Here is an 18,349-nt window from a genome sequence, read left to right as displayed (position 1 = left end):
TAATTAATTGTCTTATTATAATCGGACATAAATTAAACACGTAAGAAATTCAACATGGTGATTTTTGGATATTAATGAATACAACAACATTAAACATCATTTTTGTTTTATTGGGACAAGTGTATAAAGCATGGAAAAATACAAATATTTCACAAGTTTCACTCACACCATTGGGTAGCTGAATATGTTACATGTTTGAGATGCTGTTTTGTTAAGAAAAAATTAATAAAAGCTGTTGATCTGAGAAAGTACAGAACTATTATAGGAAAAATACATAAATTCAGAGCGATCAAGACACTTAATAAGCCACATGTTTTTACAAGGATATAGCTATATCTTATTCATGAATGCAGGTTGAAGAATTCTTCCCAAGGCTGATTATCTCCATGTATCAGTTCCAAATGGCAGCCTATTCCCTTCATAGTGCACTACAAAACCAAAGGACTCTGGTCAAAAGAAGTGCACTACAAAACCAAAGGACTCTGGTCAAAAGAAGTGCACTATAAAAGGTAATGGGGCGCCATTTGGAATACATTCCATATTATCTAGAAAAACAAAAAATAATTATCCAACTACTGTCGTGTTTAACCTTAACACACTGTCAGCAACTTCCCCCTTGGATTGCCATTTGCATGCATGTTCTCTATATTATTGCTTGTGTCAACCAAAGTATGCCAATTTTTAAATTCATTATCGAGGATACATTCACTGTGTAAAACAAAGAACATGCAGTACACACTGACACGCTATTGAAGGTTTGTTTGGGATTGTTTTTGTTGTTGTTGTTGTCATAATGCAAACTGTCGGGACAAAAACACACTAACGAAAAGCATGCACTTGTATATACAGTAGCTTACCACATCAAAGTTATTTTTTAGAACAGATTATTAAGCATTTTCATTTTTTACATTGACACCAGCTGATTGCACAATTCAGAGTACAAACAGGAATGTTCCAGTACAGTTCATATATACGGACTATGAGGCGATGTTTAAAAGCTGTAGTCTTATTTTGCTTTTCAATGTTACGTTTCAGCAGATGGGAAGACATGTCATAATGTACATCTCAAATGGCACCCTATTCCCTTTTATAGTGCACTTCTTTTGACCCGAGTCCCATGAACCCATAGTGCACTATACAGGGAAAAAGTGTGTAACTTGGGATGTACACATTGTTTGTTTACATTTTAAATCTGTTCATCAGAAGAATACTCTTGATGGAAAGAGGCAGCCTTCAGGAATCTTACCAGTCTAAATGTAATACACTATACTTTTAGGGCGGTTTCCCAGATATACTATATATTAAGGCTAGTCCTGGACAAACAGGCATGTTCAATGAGCAAAATTACTTTTTTTTAATGTCCAGTACTAGCCTTACTTTGTGCCCAGGAAACCAGCCCTTCAAGTTTTTTAAATATTTTTTTACACCTTGTAAAATAAAGGATTTAAAAGGCAAAAAGATGATTCTCTAATCTCCCAGTGTATTCACACCTGTCCAAGGTTGGGACACAGACTGATGTTTATACATTAAAGAGTCGGTTTCCCAGACACACATTAACTGAGTCTCTATTGAAATTGCTTTCTAGTTCAGGACTAGGCTTAATCCATGTCTGACAAACTGGTCCTAAATCAAACACGAGGTTTCTCTAAAGAATGTTCTAGACGCAAAAGAAACGCACACCTATTTAGGCGAGGTGCTGACTAGCGGAGTGGAACACTTAAAAAATATATAAACGAGAGCCGCACACTCTAGCTCAGATGCAATTTTTTTTATGTCCAACGTTTCGGGCAGGCAAGCTGTCTTCATCAGGGTATAAATCAAACACGAGGTTTCTTTCAAGAATGTATCAATGATAATCTTTGTAGGCGAAACAGGTGCTCCACTTTGAAGGACACAGTTCAATGGTATAACAGTGTCCCAAATGGCACCCTATTCCATATATAGTGCACTACGGATGACCAAAAGTAGTGCACTATGTAGGGAATAGTGTACCATTACCTCACTGCAGTCTCACTGCAGAATCACAATGATTCTACTCTAAAACAAAGATGAACAGAGATAACCAACTTTCACTCAGAAACAGTCTGCCACTCTCAAGGAAGTTAGCTGCAGGCTCTTAAAATGTTACTTATCGACCAAGAGCATCAACGATTCCTTTTCCCCGGGAACAACTACAATAAGAACATATAGATCCAGAAACAAGATGGTGAATTGTATTTTTTAGCCGTCTTTTCTTTTGAGTATTGTAATTTGGATTAATATTCTTTGTTGTCATATGGTGTCATTTAAACTTAAATCAGTGAGTGAATGTTGTAAGAAATGAATGTATTTCTTTATACTGACCTACCTTTCCAAGCACAAGGACAAAGTGCACACAACATAGTCAAATATGCATTGAATTTGGATGTAAAATGAATGGCTATGATTGTGTGATTTAAGGTCAAAAGTGCTTCAAGCCTGGAGGCACTTCCATCTTGAAAATGTATAAAGAATCAAAGTAGTATTGTATCTTCACAACCCAGCATCCTCCCACAACTTGATACATTTTTTTTAAACAGCTTCCCAAATCACAGATCCCCTCTTACTATCAGAACCATCCTTTTAGTTACAGTAAAAAATAAAAAATAAAAACTGTTTAGAATCTAATCTATCAGGTCATAATTATGTCATTATTACTAAACAAGCAAAACTCAAAAGAAATTGCAGCCATGACAATTCCTTTCAATTTCCCTTGAATTTTGCTCCGTCCATCTCAGAAGGAGTGGTAGTGTTAATTTCATTAAGGACACAGGAAACTGGCACATGTTGAGGGGGGGGGGGGGGGGGGGGGTTGTATGGGAATAGGTACATCGGAGGAGGGAAACGTAAGTTGTGTTGTTTTCTTTCCAAGTGTCTTGTTCCTCCTCTACACCCTTCAGTCCATTAGATCACCAAAATGGTCTCGTCTTAACCGAAGAAGCCCAGCTTCTCTCTAAGCCATTCCTCTGTCAGGTCCTCCGTGTTTCTGATCTCAAACACCTGCAAGAAATAAGGAAGAGCCGACAGGAGACTGATAACTGCCCTTTTTTACAAGAAACACCTTGAAGCCAATTTCACATAAAACACATACCAATATATTTATGAATTTAGCTGTATTTCAGTACTAGTTTATTACTAAATACAGATAGCATTGAGCTCCAAAGATGAAGAGAAATAAATAAACAGTTAAAACACTAACCTTGGTCAACTGGACAGTTTGCACCAGTTTGTTTTTGCTTCCGGCGTACATCATCTGTTGTTCAGGTTTACATCCTGAGAGAAAAAAAAAAAAAAAAAAGTGGTAAAACCAGAGAAATAGAATGAGGAAGTAGTGGTCCCGTGTGGCTCAGTTGGTAAGAGCATGGCGCTTGCAACGCCAGGGTTGTGGGTTCATTCCCCACGGGGGGACCAGGATGAATATGTATGAACTTTCCAATTTGTAAGTCGCTCTGGATAAGAGCGTCTGCTAAATGACTTAAATGCAAGTACAACGATATGTTTCTCTACGGGTAAAACTAAAACCCGTTATATGAATGCATTGGCCTATTTTATTGCCTTCACCTCCCTTATCTTACCTCATTTGCACACACTGTATATAGACTTTTTCTATTGTATTATTGACTGTATGTTTTATTTATTCCATGTGTAACTCTGTGTTGTTGTATTGTGTCGAACTGCTTTGCTTTATCTTGGCCAGGTCGCAGTTGTAAATGAGAACTTGTTCTCAAACTAGCCTACCTGGTTAAATAAAGGTGAAACAATACATTTTTTTAAAGTATTAAATCACTTCAATGAAACATATTTTACTATCCAATAATAATAAGGTACCCTTAATTACCATGCCCTCATTGGTTAAAATGGCAGACGGAATTCATCTTTCTTTTACAAATATGGGCCAACAACACATGTTGTTACAGGTATAGTAGCCAAAGGGATGTTGAGGACCGGATCTTATCTTACCCACTGGACTGGAGAAGATGAAACAGAGAGGGTAAGAAACTCTCCCGTCATCATGTTCGTACTTGTAGCTATACACCACAAATGTGCAGAAGGTTAAAGAGAACTTTTAGGATTAAAATAAGAGATTTGACTGCGCTCGTCACTTTCACTTAAATCACGCATTCATGTCAATGGGAGAATTTGTTTTACGTCCCTGTTAGTGAGCATTTCTCCTTTACCAAGATAATCTAATCCACCTGACAGGTGTAGCATATCAAGAAGCTATTTAAACATCATGATTTTTTTACACATGGGGACAATAAAAGGCCACTCTTAAATGAGCAGTTGTCACATAACACAATGCCACAGATGTCTACATTTTGAGGGAGTGTGCAATTGGCATGCTGATTGCAGGAATTTCCACCAGAGCTGTTGCCAGAGAATTTAATGTTCATTTCTGTACCATAAGCTGTCTCCAACGTTGTTTTAGAGAATTTGGCAGTACATCCAACCGGCCTCACAACCCCAGACAACGTGTCACCACGCAAGCCCAGGACCTCCACATCTGGCTTCTTCACCTGGGGGATCATCTGAGACCAGACACCCGATGAAACTGAGGAGTATTTCTGTCTGTAATAAAGCCCTTTTTGGGGGGGGGGGAAATGCATTCTGATTGGCTGGGCCTGGCTCCCAAGTGGGTAGGCCAATGCCCTCCTAAGTCCAACCATGGCTGTGGCCCTGCCCAGTCATGTGAAATCAATAGATTAGGACCTAATGAATGTATTTCAATTGACTGATTTCCTTATATGAACTTGTAACTCAGTAAAATGGTTGCATGTTGCTTTTATATTTTTTGTTCGGTATAGATCAAAGGATATCTTGGCTGTCTTTCAGGCAGCTCATCCTTCAGATCATCAGGAGAAATATCCTAGAATGAGAGAGAGAGGGCATTCAAGGTTAAATATGTACTGTACGACAGCAGGTTCACACTACATCATACAAGACACTATAAGAGGTGTGTGGATAAGACACTTATAACACTGACGTCCTCATACAATAAGCAATCTGGCAACTTACCTCATGTTCTTCATCAAGGATGACAAGCTGCTTGTCCTTGTCAATCTTCACTGAGAAAGAGAAAACACACAACAACAAAAAGAAATGTTGGAAAAATGTTCCTCAACAGTCAATATGTTGGTCCTTCCCAAGCACAAGATGTATGTAGAAGCAAAAACAACATTGTCAACTTTAGATTCTTTATGATTAGATTGATACTGACTGATTTATGATTAAGAACCTTGTTTCAGGCTTCTACTGTGAAGGATGAGGGAATGAGAGCTGTTTCAACCAGGTGTCTGGCAGAGTGCCATGAGCTCACTCAGGCGCGCCCGTTTCTAAAGACAAAAGGAATTCTCCGGTTGAAACATTATTGAAGATTTATGTTAAAACCATCCTAAAGATTTGATTCTATACATCGTTTGACATGTTTCTACGAACTGTAATGGAATTTTTTTGAGTTTTTGTCTGGCCTGCACGTCATGAATTTGGATTTATGAAATAAAGGCCCAGCCAATCAGCAAACAAAAAGGAGCTATTTGGACAAATTATGGACTTTTTCGAACAAAACAAACATTTATTGTTGAACTGGTATTCCTGGGAGTTCATTCTGATGAAGATCATCAAAGGTAAGTGAATATTTATAATGCTATTTCTGACTTCTGTTGACTCCACAACATAGCGGGTACCTGTATGGCTTGTTTTTGTGTCTGAGCGCCGTACTCAGATTATTGCATGGTGTGCTTTTTCCGTAAAGTTTTTTTGAAATCTGACACAGCGGTTGCATTAAGGAGAAGTTTATCTAAAGTTACATGTATAACACTTGTATCTTTTATCAATGTTTATTATGAGTATTTCTGTAAATTGATGTGGCTCTGCAAAATCACTGGATGTTTTGGAGGCAAAACATTACTGAACGTAACGCGTCAATGTAAACTAAGATTTTTGGATATAAATATGAACTTTATCAAACAAAACATACATGTATTGTGTAACATGAAGTCCTATGAGTGTCATCTGATGAAGATCATCAAAGGTTAGTGATTAATTTTATCTCTATTTCTGCTTTTTGTGACTCCTCTCTTTGGCTGGAAAAATGGCTGTGTTTTTCTGTGACTAGGTACTGACCTAACATAATCAGATGGTGTGCTTTCATCGTAAAGCCTTTTTGAAATCGGACACTGTGGTGGGATTAACAAGTTTATCTTTAAAATGGTGTAAAATACTTGTATGTTTGAGGAATTTTAATTATGAGATTTCTGTTGTTTGATTTTGGCGTCCTGCACTTTCTCTGTCTGTTGTCAAGTCGATCCCGTTAACGGGATCTCAGCCGTAAGAAGTTTTAAAGGATAGTGATTTATGATTAGAGGATACTTACCGATTTGTGATTAAGAGGATACTTACTGATTTGTGATTAAGAGGATACTTACTGATGATAGCAGCATTGTTAGTCTCCTTCCGGAAGCGGAACTCCCGTAGCTTTTTAACTAGGTCTCCATCAACGTCACACACAACCAGTGATTCACTCTGGAAGTAACAGATAGATGGATAAAGCCTCTCAGAGTTGGAGTGCTGATCTAGGATCAGTTTTGCTTTTTGATGATAATAAAATACGATTACATAGACAGGGGAGACCTGATCCTAGATCAGCACTCCTACTCAGAGATGCTTAATGAATATGGGGCCAGGAATAAGAATTGTTATGATGTCTCATTTCAAAGGAGATCAGATCCCTCTAACACATGATTGGGAACTTTTGATGATAGCCTACTGAATAATTATTGCGATGGTCATTAGATATATCTCTGAACTTGCAAATTCTACTAACTTGTGATACATTTTTGCGATCAATTATCAGACCACCAGCCACACCTGATAATTAATGTGTCTTGGAATGAGCAGGGATCTTCGTTTACGTAACATTCCTGAATCATTGTTCGTGATGGGTGGTCCCGTGTGGCTCAGTTGGTAGAGCATGGCGCTTGCAACGCCAGGGTTGTGGGTTCATTCCCCACGGGGGGACCAGGATGAATATGTATGAACTTTCCAAATTGTAAGTCGCTCTGGATAAGAGCGTCAGCTAAATGACTTAAATGTAAATGTAAATGTAATGGGTTAAATTCCTTTGTTCAATGGCCTACTCTGGTTATGATTTGACAGGTAACAGGAAATAACGACGTGCACTGATTTAGCAACTACAGGGTTATACAAATATTTTAGTACTGTCAAATATGAGAGAGGCGCATCCCTGACAATGCCGAGTTTAATTTGTCTTGAAGCCAAGTTTAGCTAGCTAACTAGATAGGTCTTGCAAACTACAGGAAATGCGAATCCAGCTAGCTAGTTGGCTGGCATGCATTCTATACACAAAGCGAATAGAATCTGACAGAATAGTCACGGGACTTTGACGATCTGAAATTAGCTAGTTCCATCGAGTAGCTAAGGTAATGACATGGGAATTTGATGTGGCTAACTTTCTCAGACAATGCATGGGGTTATCCGTTAACCAGCTAGCTAGCTAGCTAGCTATGCTCCATATCGTGACATGTTGCAGCATATCACATTGAGCTGGGTGGAACAACTGCATATTTAAAAACAAGCGAAACTCATTTCGAATTAAAGAGGCGATTAATACAGGCAGAGGATATCAAACGGTTGCAACTTGAAAATAACCCTTAGCAAAATAAATTTAGTAAGGTTTTTCAACCCATCTCAGGAACAACTTACCATTTTCCCTGAAGCGCAGACTCAATTGTTCTGTCTAGACCGGAGGAGGGCAGTACAGAACAGTATTTTTTCGCCCACATAATCTTGTGACTCTGATTTTACCAATCCCCGCCCCACACCAATTTAAAATCATTATTGGGAATATTTTTCGTATAATGTCATACTGTACTAGTTGAATTTTACTCCTATAAAGTTGAGGGAGAAAGGGTAAGATATACTTTTATTCATTTAACATTTTCTGTAATCTTCGTTTGCCGACTGCAATCCGAGAAAATGTATGTGACTCTGGAACGCACCCATTCGGTCCAACCCTCTTTCCTTCCGCCCAATGTTTACGTCATATTCTAGGCGTGAGTGCAGACTGTACACTTCCTTTATCTCAGGAGTTTTGTACAGTATTTTTTTTTTTAATTATCTCTCAACTGTCAAATTCTTGTTGTTTCTAACTTTAGAATTTGTTAAAGACGTCACTCTTTTTTGTCGAGGTAATGTTGAAAAACCCTAACATACTTTAAAAACATTTCTTTACTGTACTTTGATCGTTTGAGCAGCATAAATATGTAGAATCAGTTGGTAGCTGGCTAATGTTTGCTAGCTAATGCTAGATAACGTTAGCTGTACATCGAGCCAGCTAGCTTTCTACATGTGAACAACACTAACCAGCCTGCAATCCAGTTTAATTTAAAGTTTATAGGTAGCTTGTGATATCTAAACTATGTTCCTATTTACTTCAGGCTGTTATAACTAAAGTAGCTAATAGGCTATAATAGGTTATGCTTCAGACCTAACAACTTTACCCCCCCCCATTACCTTTCAGGACATGGATTTCTCGGTGAGTTAGCTACTTTTATCAATCACGTTTATTATCAAGGTATGCCTGTTTTAAGATGGTACATGTGTTGGTGAAGATCATGATAGAAACCTCCCTGTTTTTCTTGCATGTAGCTGGCAGATGCCATAGCAGACGATGTCCCGGGCCAAGCTGAGAAAGCGGCTAACCCCAACCCAGCCGCCTCCAACGCCCCTCCGCCCACCAACCCAGGATGGCCTGGTGCGGCCCCCGGAGCCCCCACACAGCCCTCTGCTCCTGGGGGATTCCCTGGGGGGCCACAGTCTGGTCCAAGGGCCCCAGGGCAGTTCCCTGGAAGTCAAGGACCCTTCTCTTCTGGTCCCGGAGCACCCGGGCAGTATCCTGGAGCTCCCTCTGTCCCTGGTGGGTTCCCGCCCGGCCCAGGGGTACCGGCACAGTGCCCAGCTGGACCTGGAGCCCCTGGGCAATACCCAGCTGGGCCTGGAGCCCCGGGGCAATACCCAGCTGGGCCTGGAGCCCCGGGACAGTACCCAGCTGGGCCTGGAGCCCCAGGGCAATACCCAGCTGGGCCTGGAGCCCAGGGGCAATACCCAGCCGGGCCTGGAGCCCCGGGGCAATACCCAGCCGGGCCTGGGGCCCCGGGGCAATACCCAGCTGGGCCTGGAGCTCCGGGGCAATACCCAGCTAGGCCTGGAGCCCCGGGGCAATACCCAGCCGGGCCTGGAGCCCCGGGGCAATACCCAGCCGGGCCTGGAGCCCAGGGGCAATACCCAGCTGGGCCTGGAGCTCCGGGGCAATACCCAGCTGGGCCTGGAGCCCCGGGGCAATACCCAGCCGGGCCTGGAGCCTCGGGGCAATACCCAGCTGGGCCTGGAGCTCCGGGGCAATACCCAGCTGGGCCTGGAGCCTCGGGACAGTTCCCTGGAGCCCCCATGCAGTACCCGTCTGGACCCTTCCAAACTAGTCCCGGAGCACCCCCAGGACCCTACCCCAATGTGCCTTACCCAGGAGCCCAGCCTGGTGGGGCGATGTATGGGCCTGGAGGTCCAGGAGCTGCCTTCTCTCCTGCAGGAGGCACCTTCTCTGGTGGAGCCTTCCCTCCCATCCCCCCTGGATCATGGGGTCCTCGAGGTGGTGGAGGCTTCCCTCCCCAGCCCGGCCACCCAGGGCCCATGGGACCATACGGGGGGCAAGCGGCTCCAGGAGGCATGCTGGTGAGTAAATACATGCTTTTAAAACACCACACATTGCTGCTTGCTTGCTTGCTTCTTTCCTGGTGCACTTCTGTCCTAGTCTTTTTTTTTGGGGGGGGGGGTTTCTTGCCTCGTTTTACCTTCCTGATTTTGCAAGCTTACATTAAGCGCAGCAGTCAGGATGGTGGATCAGAGATTTGCTGCAGGGCTGTAAAAATGGTGTTTGTCTCCTAGAAACAGCACTGCAATAACATTATACTGGTCTAAGGTGTTTTCTGCAGGGCACAAACCGCAAAAGACAAGGCAAGGCAAAACAACAGAACATTTACAGTAATATCATATGTATCATTTACAGTAATATCATATTGTATCATTTACAGTAATATTGTAATGTATCATTTACAGTAATATTGTAATGTATCATTTACAGTAATATCTTAATGTATCATTTACAGTAATATCGTAATGTATCATTTACAGTAATATCGTAATGCATCATTTACAGTAATATCGTATGTATTCTTGTCTTTCAGCCCAGACATAATATACCATATCCACCACATTTTTGAAAGCACTGAACTCTTCAGATTTTCCGCCAGATGAGGACACCAGCCACAGAAAAATCACCTTGTGGTTTGGTTTAAGAACTCCAAGAAAGCAGCAGCATTATGTATTTGGTTGAAGAGGTTTTTACTAGCTAATACCTGGGGGGAGAAAGGGAGCCCAGTAATGTTTGCTGTCATTCAAGTGCAATACATGGCCTCGGCTTTTTGTGAAACATCACATTTTATATTATTTCACTCATAAACTTTCATTAACTTTCACACTTATCTTTTATAATAACATTTTATATGCTACTTTCTAAAAAAAAAAAGGCCAAACATCATTTGGGTAGTAAATCCTGTACTTGTGTGTTTTGCCAGCGTTGATAAAATGTCCAATTGTGTTAAATATTTGAAAATAAAGAATACTATCACATGTGTTTTGCTTGTGTTCTGATTTTTGTTTGTTTGTTGCATTGCAGTGTTTAAAGAAGTAGTTTGGGATGTTTGCCCTGTTAAATTAATCAAGAGTTGATGATATACATAAATACAGGTGGTACCACTGGTTGAAGGAAATGACGTTTCAACTCATCCAGTTAAGCCGGTTGTGACTCGGCCCTATTAGGCTCATGTAGAGTGTCAGGTTCTGGTTTGTTTGGCGTAGGGCGTAGTGGAGACTCTTAAGGGGGGAGTGACTCATTTTTCCAGTGGCGTTTGGAATGTAGGCGAAGTGCTAGAGTTAGCCAACATAGTCATTTCATTACTCATCATGAGAGAATTTCTTATCAATAATGAAATGTTTTGAATTTGTCAGGAAGTTTGATTTGTATTTCTTGATATAATGAGGATGTTTCTACTATGTCTTAATTACAACTAAGTGACAGTTTTTAGTGGCCATTTTCTCTTGACACCTGATAAAAGGACACTTAATAAAGCTCATATATTCAATATTCTTACCAGTTCTTTATCCTCTTTTATTAATATTGAAATGTGTACTTCTATTGGGTCTGTTGTTGATAAAGGCAATTTCTATTAGTTTAATCTTTTTAATGAAACACTAAGACTGATGACGTGTAATGTTAATGTACCATCTGTTTCAGCCAGTGCACTACAAACTGCAGGCATAATGCACAGGCTCCTGATCACCAGTAGGGGAACCCATCCCTGGAGGAGACCAGTAGGTTGCAGGATTTGAGTCACACTAGGCTACAGGATTTATTAATCTGTTCATTCACCCCTATGTTCCAGTAATTCTTTTTTAACCTTTATTTAACTAGGCAAGTCAGTTAAGAACAAATTCTTATTTTCAACGACGGCCTAGGCACAGTGGGTTAACTGCCTTGTTCAGGGGCAGAACAACAGATTTGTACCTTGTCACCATGGGGATTTGAACTTGCAACCTTTCAGTTACTAGTCCAACACTCTAACCACTAGGCTATCCTGCCACCCCGCATAGGGACTTTTCACATATAGTCCTCGTATAATATCTCCGATCTGTCCTCTTATAAAAGATCCGATCTGTCCTCTTATAAAAGATCCGATCTGTCCTCTCATAAAATATCCGATCTGTCCTCTCATAAAAGATCCGATCTGTCCTCTTATAAAAGATCCGATCTGTCCTCTCATAAAGATCCCATCTGTCCTCTCATAAAAGATCCGATCTGTCCTCTCATAAAAGATCCGATCTGTCCTCTTATGTAAGATCCGATCTGTCCTCTCATAAAGATCCGATCTGTCCTCTCATAAAAGATCCAATCTGTCCTCTCATAAAAGATCCAATCTGTTCTCTCATAAAAGATCCGATCTGTCCTCTCATAAAAGATCCGATCTGTCCTCTCATAAAAGATCCGATCTGTCCTCTCATAAAAGATCCGATCTGTCCTCTTATAAAAGATCCGATCTGTCCTCTTATAAAAGATCTGATCTGTCCTCTTATAAAAGATCCGATCTGTCCTCTCATAAAAGATCCAATCTGTCCTCTCATAAAAGATCCGATCTGTCCTCTCATAAAAGATCCGATCTGTCCTCTCATAAAAGATCCGATCTGTCCTCTTATAAAAGATCTGATCTGTCCTCTTATAAAAGATCCGATCTGTCCTCTTATAAAAGATCTGATCTGTCCTCGTTAAAGTGAACTCTGGAGTAAAAAAAAAGGAGCGAAATAACCATTGTTTTTGAGTACACACTGCTTTTTCCATTGGATGAGGACTCAACTCTCTTTTCCAGTTCACTTCACCTATTTTGTGGTCCGAGTCCTCTTTGCATTCACATTGGTATGTTTAGAAAGGATCCAAAATCTTTTTATAACATTCACTCAATGCACTCTTGGGTTTTTACAAAGTGCAGGACAAGCCATTTCATCAGAACGTGTTATTGGACAGCTAGACATGCACTACATGACCAAAAGTATGTGGACACCTGCTCGTTGAACATCTCATTCCAAAATCATGGGCATTAATATGGAGTTGGGCCCCCCATTGCTGTTAAAACAGCCTCCACTTTTCTGGGAAGGCTTTCTACTAGATGTTGGAACATTGCTGTGGGGACTTGCTCCCATTCAGCCACAAGAGCATTAGTGAGGTCGGGCACTGATCTTGGGTGATTTGGCCTGGTTCGCAGTCCGTGTTCCAATTCATCCCGAAGGTGTTCGATGGGGTTGAAGTCAGGGCTCTACAGGCCAATCAAGTTCTTTCACACCATTCTTGACAAACCATTTCTGTATGGACCTCGCTATGTGCAAGGGGGCCATTGTCATGCTGAAACAAGAAATGGCCTTTCCCAAACTGTTGCCACAAAGTTGGACAGAATAAATAACAGAAGAATAACTGGAGATTAAAGGATGCTTTAATTGAAAATGATACACCCAATGTAGGCTACTGGCCCTTTAAGAGCTAGAATAGGCTATTGGCCCTTTAAGAGCTAGAATAGGCTACTGGCCCTTTAAGAGCTAGAATAAGCTACTGTCCCTTTAAAATCTAGAATAAGCTATTGGCCCTTTAAGAGCTAGAATAGGCTACTGGCCCTTTAAGAGCTAGAATAGGCTACTGGCCCTTTAGGAGCTAGAATAGGCTACTGGCCCTTTAGGAGCTAGAATAGGCTACTGGCCCTTTAAGAGCTAGAATAGGCTATTGGCCCTTTAAGAGCTAGAATAAGCTACTGTCCCTTTAAAATCTAGAATAAGCTATTGGCCCTTTAAGAGCTAGAATAGGCTACTGGCCCTTTAAGAGCTAGAATAGGCTACTGGCCCTTTAGGAGCTAGAATAGGCTACTGGCCCTTTAAGAGCTTGTATCCTTTTCCCTCTCGCTCTCATCCAACACTTCCCACACTGCCCCTACTCGGATGGTATCGCGCCGTCCCAACCTTCGCTCTCTCTCCCCCGCTACTCTCTCCTCTTCCATCCTATCATCTCTTCCCTCTGCCCAAACCTTCTCCAACCTATCTCCTGATTCTGCCTCCTCAACCCTCCTCTCCTCCCTTTCTGCATCCTTTGACTCTCTATGTCCCCTATCCTCCAGGCCGGCTCGGTCCTCCCCTCCCGCTCCGTGGCTCGACGACTCATTGCGAGCTCACAGAACAGGGCTCCGGGCAGCCGAGCGGAAATGGAGGAAAACTCGCCTCCCTGCGGACCTGGCATCCTTTCACTCCCTCCTCTCTACATTTTCCTCTTCTGTCTCTGCTGCTAAAGCCACTTTCTACCACTCTAAATTCCAAGCATCTGCCTCTAACCCTAGGAAGCTCTTTGCCACCCTCTCCTCCCTCCTGAATCCTCCTCCCCCTCCCCCCCCCTCCTCCCTCTCTGCAGACGACTTCGTCAACCATTTTGAAAAGAAGGTCGACGACATCCGATCCTCGTCTGCTAAGTCAAACGACACCGCTGGTTCTGCTCACACTGCCCTACCCTGTGCTTTGACCTCTTTCTCCCCTCTCTCTCCAGATGAAATCTCGCGTCTTGTGACGGCCGGCCGCCCAACAACCTGCCCGCTTGACCCTATCCCCTCCTCTCTTCTCCAGACCATTTCCGGAGACCTTCTCCCTTACCTCACCTCGCTCATCAACTCATCCTTGACCGCTGGCTACGTCCCTTCCGTCTTCAAGAGAGCGAGAGTTGCACCCCTTCTGAAAAAACCTACACTCGATCCCTCCGATGTCAACAACTACAGACCAGTATCCCTTCTTTCTTTTCTCTCCAAAACTCTTGAACGTGCCGTCCTTGGCCAGCTCTCCTGCTATCTCTCTCAGAATGACCTTCTTGATCCAAATCAGTCAGGTTTCAAGACTAGTCACTCAACTGAGACTGCTCTTCTCTGTATCACGGAGGCGCTCCGCACAGCTAAAGCTAACTCTCTCTCCTCTGCTCTCATCCTTCTAGACCTATCGGCTGCCCTCGATACTGTGAACCATCAGATCCTCCTCTCCACCCTCTCCGAGTTGGGCATCTCCGGCGCGGCCCACGCTTGGATTGCGTCCTACCTGACAGGTCGCTCCTACCAGGTGGCGTGGCGAGAATCTGTCTCCTCACCACGCGCTCTCACCACTGGTGTCCCCCAGGGCTCTGTTCTAGGCCCTCTCCTATTCTCGCTATACACCAAGTCACTTGGCTCTGTCATAACCTCACATGGTCTCTCCTATCATTGCTATGCAGACGACACACAATTAATCTTCTCCTTTCCCCCTTCTGATGACCAGGCGGCGAATCGCATCTCTGCATGTCTGGCAGACATATCAGTGTGGATGACGGATCACCACCTCAAGCTGAACCTCGGCAAGACAGAGCTGCTCTTCCTCCCGGGGAAGGACTGCCCGTTCCATGATCTCGCCATCACGGTTGACAACTCCATTGTGTCCTCCTCCCAGAGCGCTAAGAACCTTGGCGTGATCCTGGACAACACCCTGTCGTTCTCAACTAACATCAAGGCGGTGGCCCGTTCCTGTAGGTTCATGCTCTACAACATCCGCAGAGTACGACCCTGCCTCACACAGGAAGCGGCGCAGGTCCTAATCCAGGCACTTGTCATCTCCCGTCTGGATTACTGCAACTCGCTGTTGGCTGGGCTCCCTGCCTGTGCCATTAAACCCCTACAACTCATCCAGAACGCCGCAGCCCGTCTGGTGTTCAACCTTCCCAAGTTCTCTCACGTCACCCCGCTCCTCCGCTCTCTCCACTGGCTTCCAGTTGAAGCTCGCATCCGCTACAAGACCATGGTGCTTGCCTACGGAGCTGTGAGGGGAACGGCACCTCAGTACCTTCAGGCTCTGATCAGGCCCTACACCCAAACAAGGGCACTGCGTTCATCCACCTCTGGCCTGCTCGCCTCCCTACCACTGAGGAAGTACAGTTCCCGCTCAGCCCAGTCAAAACTGTTCGCTGCTCTGGCACCCCAATGGTGGAACAAACTCCCTCACGACGCCAGGACAGCGGAGTCAATCACCACCTTCCGGAGACACCTGAAACCCCACCTCTTCAAGGAATACCTAGGATAAAGCAATCCTTCTGCCCCCCCCCCCCTTAAAAGATTTAGATGCACTATTGTAAAGTGGCTGTTCCACTGGATGTCATTAGGTGAATGCACCAATTTGTAAGTCGCTCTGGATAAGAGCGTCTGCTAAATGACTTAAATGTAATGTTAAATGAATAGGCTACTGGCCCTTTAAGAGCTAGAATAAGCTATTGGCCCTTTAAGAGCTAGAATAGGCTACTGGCCCTTTAAGAGATAGAATAGGCTATTGGCCCTTTAAGAGCTAGAATAGGCTACTAGCCCTTTAAGAGCTAGAATAGGCTACTGGCCCTTTAAGAGCTAGAATAAGCTATTGGCCCTTTAAGCGCTAGAATAGGCTACTGGCCCTGTAAGAGCTAGAATAAGCTATTGGCCTTTTAAGAGCTAGAATAGGCTATTGGCCCTTTAAGAGCTAGAATAAGCTATTGGCCCTTTAAGAGCTAGAATAGGCTATTGGCCCTTTAAGAGCTAGAATAAGCTTTTGGCCCTTTAAGAGCTAGAATAGGCTACTGGCCCTTTAAGAGCTAGAATAAGCTACTGGCCCTTTAAGAGCTAGAATAAGCTATTGGCCCTTTAAGAGCTAGAATAGGCTACTGGCCCTTTAAGAGCTAGAATAGGCTACTGGCCCTTTAAGAGCTAGAAATGATTTTGTACCCTAGGTTGTGGTTCTCACCAAATATGCTGTTGCCTTCTCATACTGTTCAAACCTCACCATTTGAAGTTCTCTTATTGCAAACAAATAGACTCAACTAAAAATTCCACACCATATTTTGGTATTTCTGTGCATCCTTGATCATCGCTAATCAACATCCAAAACGACACACGTTTTATTTTTAATTTTTAATTTGCCAACCTGCACATCATCCGTCTTGTGTGGCACCAATGTGAGGAGTTATGACAGGGGGAAATGGCATTGCAGTAGTCTAGTGTTTGGTGCGTGAATAATGACAAGCAAACCTTTTGGGGGGGGTTCACATTGCCCTAAAAAAGGGGAATCAGACCCCGGAATTCAAGCGAACCGAACTCAGATCACCTCTCAAGATGATTTCAGTTTGGTTTGCTTCGGGGGCCTCTCTTGAGGGATCTCAGATCCTTTTGGAGTGTTCATACTGCACACAAAAAAATGAAGCGAACCGCACTGAGTTCACAAAAACATCGTCTGAAAGGGACCCAGTGTCAAAACGCCCTTTTATTCTAAGACATCACAAAGCATCACCAGTATGTAGTCATTCAAACGCCCTTTTATTCTAAGACATCACAAAGCATCACCAGTATGTAGTCATTCAAACGCCCTTTTATTCTAAGACATCACAAAGCATCACCAGTATGTAGTCATTCAAACTAACCACAGCCCATATGTTCATCTATGGTCCACTGCACTGTAGATTGGTGATGAGTGAAACAAACTTTTTATTTCAGGTTTCATGTGCAGCTGACGAATACCCCTTTTGTGCAGGTGCAGCTGACGAATACCCCTTTTCACACTACAGGGGCGACCCGAACCAAACTTGCTCATTATCCATCCACCGTTGTTCCCGGAGCCGTGCTGAAAAGGACAATGTGAAAATATAATATCTAAGGCCATCTCAGTGCAGCTTGGTTTGGCTCAGTAGTGTGAAAAGCCCTATACAGTATGTTCTATAGGCTATGGGAAAATGCATTTTCTGGGTACAATCAAATGACTGTCATATATATCGTGGTAAATAATGTATACAAATGAGGGAAAGGAAGTAGACTATGTAACGGTAGCAGAGGAGGAGATATCTGCTTTGAACGGCTCCTACCGTTCTAGGGAAAGTAGCCATGTTTATTCTGCATGAAATGTCTAGGACAATGGGGGCAAAGGTGCCGTGTCCTTAGCATTTCACAATGTTTTCATGACAGCAGAACCGTAGGCTTCAGCTGTATTTGATATTTTATTCAACGTTTATTTAACTAGGCAAGTCAGTTGAGAACAAATTCTTATTTACAATGACGGCCTACCCCCGGCCAAACCCTAACGACGCTGGGCCAATTGTGCGCCGCACTATGGGACTCCCAATCACTGCCGGTTGTGATACAGCCTGGAATCGAACCAGGGTCTGTAATGACACCTCTAGCACTAAGATGCAGTGCCTTAGACCGTTGTGCCACTCGGGAGCCCCCAAAATACGTTAGTGTATTTTACTGTCTATAATCACAGTTTTGGTTCACCTTTCAGAGTTATGGTGTGTGTGGGTGGGTGGGTGCGTGCGTGTGTCGGACGGAAAATCAGTGTGGCTTTTGCTTTGAACCACATTATTTTATTGCTGGCTGTGAGGCTAGATGGACTTGGACAGACTAGCATAATAGACGGAGCCTTGGGTGGCTGCTCTCGGTCTTCTTTTAGCTAGATATAGCTCGTAAATCGTAGCAAATATGTGTCTTTTAATTTTTTCAGATTTAATCCTTGACTGTCTGTCATCTCCCCATTTGACTTGAGGATCACATCATGTGATCACTGATTTTATTTTTGCACAAAATGATTGCAAGAAGACAGATCTACAGCAAAAATGTGATTTAACTGTAGTAAATCAATGTATGACTTT

At 43.0% G+C, this 18,349-nt stretch overlaps 2 protein-coding genes across 4 annotated transcripts; one reads left to right on the top strand and one right to left on the bottom strand.

Moving 5' to 3' along the window:
- Positions 1-89: 89 nt before the first annotated feature.
- Positions 90-7,848, bottom strand: gmfb (glia maturation factor, beta). Its single transcript, XM_055862500.1, has 7 exons — positions 7,741-7,848; positions 6,444-6,540; positions 5,035-5,084; positions 4,836-4,885; positions 3,979-4,061; positions 3,218-3,291; positions 90-3,018 (listed from the first exon to the last, which is right to left on the bottom strand). The coding sequence occupies exons 1-7, from the start codon at positions 7,741-7,743 to the stop codon at positions 2,947-2,949; spliced, it is 429 nt and encodes a 142-aa protein (XP_055718475.1). The 5' UTR covers positions 7,744-7,848; the 3' UTR covers positions 90-2,946.
- A 217-nt stretch (positions 7,849-8,065) lies between these two features.
- Positions 8,066-10,724, top strand: LOC129811301 (glutamine-rich protein 2-like). 3 transcript variants are annotated; one of them, XM_055862497.1, is made up of 5 exons: positions 8,066-8,225; positions 8,558-8,572; positions 8,686-9,765; positions 10,013-10,047; positions 10,278-10,724. In XM_055862497.1, exons 3-5 carry the CDS (start codon positions 8,708-8,710, stop codon positions 10,286-10,288), a joined length of 1,104 nt encoding a protein of 367 aa, XP_055718472.1. In that variant the 5' UTR covers positions 8,066-8,225; positions 8,558-8,572; positions 8,686-8,707; the 3' UTR covers positions 10,289-10,724. The 3 variants fall into 3 exon arrangements, with proteins under 3 accessions (XP_055718472.1, XP_055718471.1, XP_055718474.1); XM_055862496.1 differs by lacking the exon at positions 10,013-10,047 and having other exon boundaries at positions 8,067-8,225; XM_055862499.1 differs by lacking the exon at positions 10,278-10,724 and having other exon boundaries at positions 8,067-8,225; positions 9,979-10,047.
- The last annotated feature ends 7,625 nt before the right edge of the window (positions 10,725-18,349 follow it).

Source organism: Salvelinus fontinalis, chromosome 15 (assembly GCF_029448725.1).
Source record: "Salvelinus fontinalis isolate EN_2023a chromosome 15, ASM2944872v1, whole genome shotgun sequence".
Classification (NCBI taxonomy): Eukaryota; Metazoa; Chordata; class Actinopteri; order Salmoniformes; family Salmonidae; genus Salvelinus; species Salvelinus fontinalis.
This window is presented reverse-complemented; position numbering and strand designations above follow the sequence as displayed.